Source organism: Mustela lutreola, chromosome 2 (genome assembly GCF_030435805.1).
Source record: "Mustela lutreola isolate mMusLut2 chromosome 2, mMusLut2.pri, whole genome shotgun sequence".
Taxonomy (NCBI): domain Eukaryota; kingdom Metazoa; phylum Chordata; class Mammalia; order Carnivora; family Mustelidae; genus Mustela; species Mustela lutreola.
Genome location: NC_081291.1, coordinates 13,716,607 through 13,721,128, shown reverse-complemented (window position 1 = coordinate 13,721,128; position 4,522 = coordinate 13,716,607). Strand labels below are relative to the sequence as shown.

The 4,522-nt window shown below is 59.3% G+C and overlaps 1 protein-coding gene across 2 annotated transcripts; it reads right to left on the bottom strand.

Moving 5' to 3' along the window:
* Nucleotides 1-602: 602 nt before the first annotated feature.
* On the bottom strand, nucleotides 603-4,266 carry MVB12A (multivesicular body subunit 12A). 2 transcript variants are annotated; one of them, XM_059160447.1, is made up of 9 exons: nucleotides 4,088-4,265; nucleotides 3,899-3,997; nucleotides 3,672-3,768; nucleotides 2,492-2,618; nucleotides 2,039-2,158; nucleotides 1,857-1,963; nucleotides 1,567-1,628; nucleotides 1,176-1,232; nucleotides 603-976 (listed from the first exon to the last, which is right to left on the bottom strand). In XM_059160447.1, exons 1-9 carry the CDS (start codon nucleotides 4,175-4,177, stop codon nucleotides 914-916), a joined length of 822 nt encoding a protein of 273 aa, XP_059016430.1. In that variant the 5' UTR covers nucleotides 4,178-4,265; the 3' UTR covers nucleotides 603-913. The 2 variants fall into 2 exon arrangements, with proteins under 2 accessions (XP_059016430.1, XP_059016431.1); XM_059160448.1 differs by lacking the exon at nucleotides 1,567-1,628 and having other exon boundaries at nucleotides 4,088-4,266.
* Nucleotides 4,267-4,522: the final 256 nt, after the last annotated feature.

Here is a 4,522-nt window from a genome sequence, read left to right as displayed (position 1 = left end):
TTTTTTTTTTTTTTAAAGATTTTATTTATTTATTTGTCAGAGAGAGATCACAAGTAGGCCAACAGGCAGGCAGAGGGAGCAGGTTCCCTGCTGAGCAAGGAGCCCGATGTGGGACTCGATCCCAGGACACTGGGATCATGACCACAGCTGAAGGCAGCCACTTAACCAACTGAGCCACCCAGGCGCCCCTCGAATAAAATCTTTTAAAAAAAAGAACATCTTAGCTGTGACTTCAGCTGCTCTGGCCTCAGTTTCCCTATCTGTAAGATGCCAAAACTAGGGCTTCCTATCGGGGTGTGGGAACACCAAATGAGACACTGCACATCAGGTGTTGGGGATCTGACCCCCTCCCCATGATCCAAACGCTCCTGCTACGTGCAGTGTCGGAGGGGCAGACCAAGGCTTCTCTGATCTACAGGCCCACTCAGTCGCTTGCTAAGCCTGTTCCCTGCCTCTGCGGAATATTCTGGCCGTGGCAGTGGAGCTGCTGCCTCTCCTCGATTTTGCTTACTGGGTGGGCACCTGCCCTGTCTTGTGCTGGGTGCGCATGGCAAAGACGGTGAGCCACAGAGGACCAGCAGCCAGAATCAGGACTCCAGACGGTGGGCACAGGGTAGTGTTTATTGCCAGGAGGACGCCCGCGTGGCCTCCAGGCACCAGAGAGTTTTGACACAAACGACTTGAAGGCACTGGTTTCCGTCCAGCCCCCACACCTGCCCTGCAGGGCCCAGGGGGCGAGAGACCCCATCACCAAGCAGACCGGTCTTGCTCCTTCTCCAGGGCTGTGGCTCCCCTGGGTGGCTGAGGTCTAGAACGCCTTGCCCTGCCAAGGTTCCCAAGATGCTGTGGGGCAGGATGGCGGCCGGTCCCAGGGTGGCGGGTGAGTGGGCTCTGTCCCGGGGCTGACCGAGAGCTACGAGACGCTGGGGGGCAGGCGTGCGGCTGCAGTCTTCTCTACCACGAAGCCATAGTTATACTGGGGGGCAGCAGAGCAGGGGGAAAGGGAAAACAGAGTGAGTGAGGGGGGCATAGTGGTGCCTGAGGAATGGTGAGGGGGTGAAGACAATTAGGGCTTAGCGAGCTCCAGCTCTCAGGAGATGGGGTGTGGCTGGGGCAAACTGGGGTACCAGGAAGGCAGGGGTCCCCTAGCACCCCATCCTGGGCCCCACACCCACCTCCTCTTCAATATCCGCCAGCGACTTGATTGTCAGATCAGCAAAGGCAGAGAAGGCCTGGTGGGCAGACATGGGTCAGTCTTGCGGGAGGGACCCTAACCTCCTGGAAACCCAATCCCTCATCCTCAAGGAGGGCCGCCCCCCAGTATTTGCCTGAACATCCCCTCATCCTTCCTGCCACAGCCTCCTGCCGCCAGCATCCAGCTGTCCCGCCTGATTCCCCATTCTGGGACTACGACCCTCTGGCTTCCAGCCTCCTCCAACCCAGGAACACGGGCCTCTGTGCTGGGCCACTGGGTACACAGATGACACTCTTTCCCTCCCTGCATCCTGAACCCTTAGGAAGGCAACTGGCAGGCGCAGACCCAGGATCCCCCCAGCAGAGACTCACCAGGGGGCCACAGCTCTTGCCCTCAAACCGGGGGTGCAGGGTGAAGGGAACACCATCCATGGCTGAGGAAGGCAGGTAAGGGTAGGGCTGAGACACAAGGTGGGTGTGGCCTGCCTGCGGTCCACCCCCAGCCAGAGAGGCCCTTTCCTAAGCCCCAGGCTCTCTGCAGTCTGCAAAAAACTGGGGAGGCCCAAGCCGGCTTCCAACCCTGACCCCACCCCCTCCTGGCCAGCCCACCTCGAGCCAGTCTTACCCCGCCCCAGGGCCTCGGTTTCTTGCATGGCGCTCACCTGAGATGCCATAGAGGTTGGAGGCCTCGTAGATGGAGTCGCTCCGCCGCAGTGTAGATGCCCGAGAGCCTAACCTGGACAGGGTCCGCTCTGGAAAGCCATCCTTACTGACGGGGGCAGGACAGCACAGGTCAGCCATAATTCCCCCCATGGCCACCCCATCCCCAAGCCTGAGGACTCACCTGGGTTGGGCAGGTGGGTCCAGGGAGAGGCCCCGCATGTCCTGGCTGAGAGCTCGGGGCTTGGGCACTGGCCTTGGGGCCTTGGCCTTCCTGCACCAAATGGCAAAGCCCCCCATGTCCCTAGAAGGAGAGAGAAGTAGGGAGAGGTCCTGGCCCAAGAGGATGACCCCAGACCTTTGGGGGATTTGCCTTCTGTCTTAGCCCACACCCTGAGCAACATTCCAAATTAATATTGCTGCGTCTGAGCATGTACTGTGAGCTTCAGACTCATCAACGCACCCCTCACAAGAACCCTACAAGACTGATACAAATTAGCCCAGATTTAACCTGTGGAAACTGAGGCACAGGGAAGTGACGGAAGGCACAGGAAGCCTCAGGAGAGTCCCTGAGGGTCAGCAGGGCAGATACGGGAGCTGGAGAGCAAAGGAGGCCAGAGGCTGGGGGTGGCCGTACCCTACTCGCAGGTATCCAGGCACCGTCTTGGTCTTCCCGCTCAGCCGGACATCGAACACAGCCATGTCTGCAGCCCCCAGGGGCACGAGCTTCACACACATGCGTTTCTTCTTGGACACAGAGGCCTCTGGGAGTGGGGGGCGGGTGGCAAGGGTGTGAGAAGAGGGAAGAAGCAGTGAAGGGGGTCCAAAGATGGCTCCAGGATGACGCTTGCCAGGGCACTGTTTAAAGCAGCTCCCTGGAGAGCTTTAGGTCAACGGTTCAATCATGAATGGTATAGCCAAAGGAGGGGTAGCTGGTGACATGGAGAAGCATTCATGGGATGACCATGGGCACCTACAGCAAGGGTGGACAGCTATGAACTCAGACAGAACTGAATGCCTATCCTGGCCTGCAAACCTCACTTTTCCTTCGTCCTCTAATCCAGGGGTCTGCAAACTCCAGCCTATGAGCCAAAAGACGTCCAAAATTTGTTTTCACAGGGCTTATGAGCTAAGAATGGTTTTCATGTTTTTAAAGGATTGTGGGGGGTGGGGGGAGCAGGGAGGCAACAGCACTACCTGGCCTGCAAAGCCTAAAACATCTACTATCTCCATCTGAACAGAAAAACTTTGCCAACTCCAATATCCATAGAAACATCCTGAGAGTTAAATACACGTGACAAGTCACAGCGAGAGGCAGGGGGAGCCAGGTGGTTGGAAAGCAGCAGAGGGTCAGGCCTGGGAGGACAGCTCCGGCTATAGGAGCCAGAGGAGAGGGGTGGGGAGAGGTAACCAAAGACCTGGGGGAGAACCAAGTATTAGCTAGCGGGAAGAGTCCCGGAAGAGCTCCAGGCAGAGGAAACCGTGTGCAAAAGCCTGGAAAGGAAAAGGCTTGGCAATGACCCGTGGTGCGGCTTGGCTACGGTGTAAGATGCAGCAGAAACAGTAATGAAACGGGTCACAACTCTTGGTCTAGGTCAGAGGCTGTGCCAACCACACATTTTTACGCAGGGCAGGGCATGTGGCCCCGCCCCAGAACAGGGCTCAACTCCACAGCCAGCCCTGTCATCACCCAGTGCGCGGTCGTGGCTCGGAAAACAAGCACCTGTCCAGTCGTCCCTCCACCCTTCCCTGGTCCTACCCACGGGGACCCGAACGCGGCCCCCCATCCCACCCCCAGCCTCGGACGCGGGCCTCACTGGAGTCCAGGGGGTCGCAGACCGGGGAAAAGCCCGGTGGGAGGGGGCTCTTGTCCACCAGGACCTGGATATCGGCCACCACATTCTCCTGCGGATTCTGAGGGGGAGGAAGGGGAGGACACAGCGACAGTCACTCTGCAGCGGGGACAGCGCGCCTGGCGTAGGGCCCCGCAAGAGGACGGGGGAGTGGGCGTACCCGGGGGATGCCGAAGGACGGCGCCCCTTACCTCTAGGCTGCCCAAAGAACTGAGGCACAGAAAATAGCCAGATTTCTGCGCGAAGCTCTTGCCGAAGCTGGCGGGCGTCCCTTCTACGGTGCAGGAGATCTACGTCGGGGATCGGAGTCAGCATCAGGCTCCTACCCCGACGCGGCCGCCTCTGCCCCCACTAATCCCCGGGCCCCCGACGTAGCTCACCGCACTGAATCCCCGCGGGGGAGGCGCCGAGGCGGTCGACCAGGCCAGGCCAGTCAGCGGCGCCGTGTCGGTCCCGGGTCCTGAATCCATCCTCTCAGACAAGAGCCGAAGGCCGGGACGGCTTCGCAACTCCGAGCGGCAGAACCGCCGCGGAGTTCGGGTAAGAGTCTAAACTACAAATCCCAGACTACCGTAAGGAAGGCGGGGTCAAAAGAGCCGATTGCGCGTGCCCGGAAGACAGCTGGCCAATCGCATGGGAAAGTGCTGCCACGTCCCCGTGCGTCGCACAGGAGTGCCCGTGAGCGACGTTTACGGAAAATTGCGTTGCTTCCTTCTCTCTCCTAGCGACTTCCGCCAGAAGTATCCCCGCTCTGCGCCAGAAGTCTTGGTTTACCCTAAACCAGAACTACGCTCCCCAGAAACCCTTGCGGCATC

Bases quoted from the DNA above. Each gene is read 5' to 3' on its own strand.
- MVB12A (XM_059160447.1), bottom strand. From the start codon at position 4,177: ATGGATTCAGGACCCGGGACCGACACGGCGCCGCTGACTGGCCTGGCC. The intron at 2,159-2,491 runs GTACGGCCACCC...CTCTCCTTCTAG, and splicing joins CCTGGATACCTGCGAGTAGG to GGACATGGGGGGCTTTGCCA. The intron at 1,233-1,566 runs GTGAGTCTCTGC...TCTGCCCACCAG, and splicing joins GCAAGAGCTGTGGCCCCCTG to GCCTTCTCTGCCTTTGCTGA.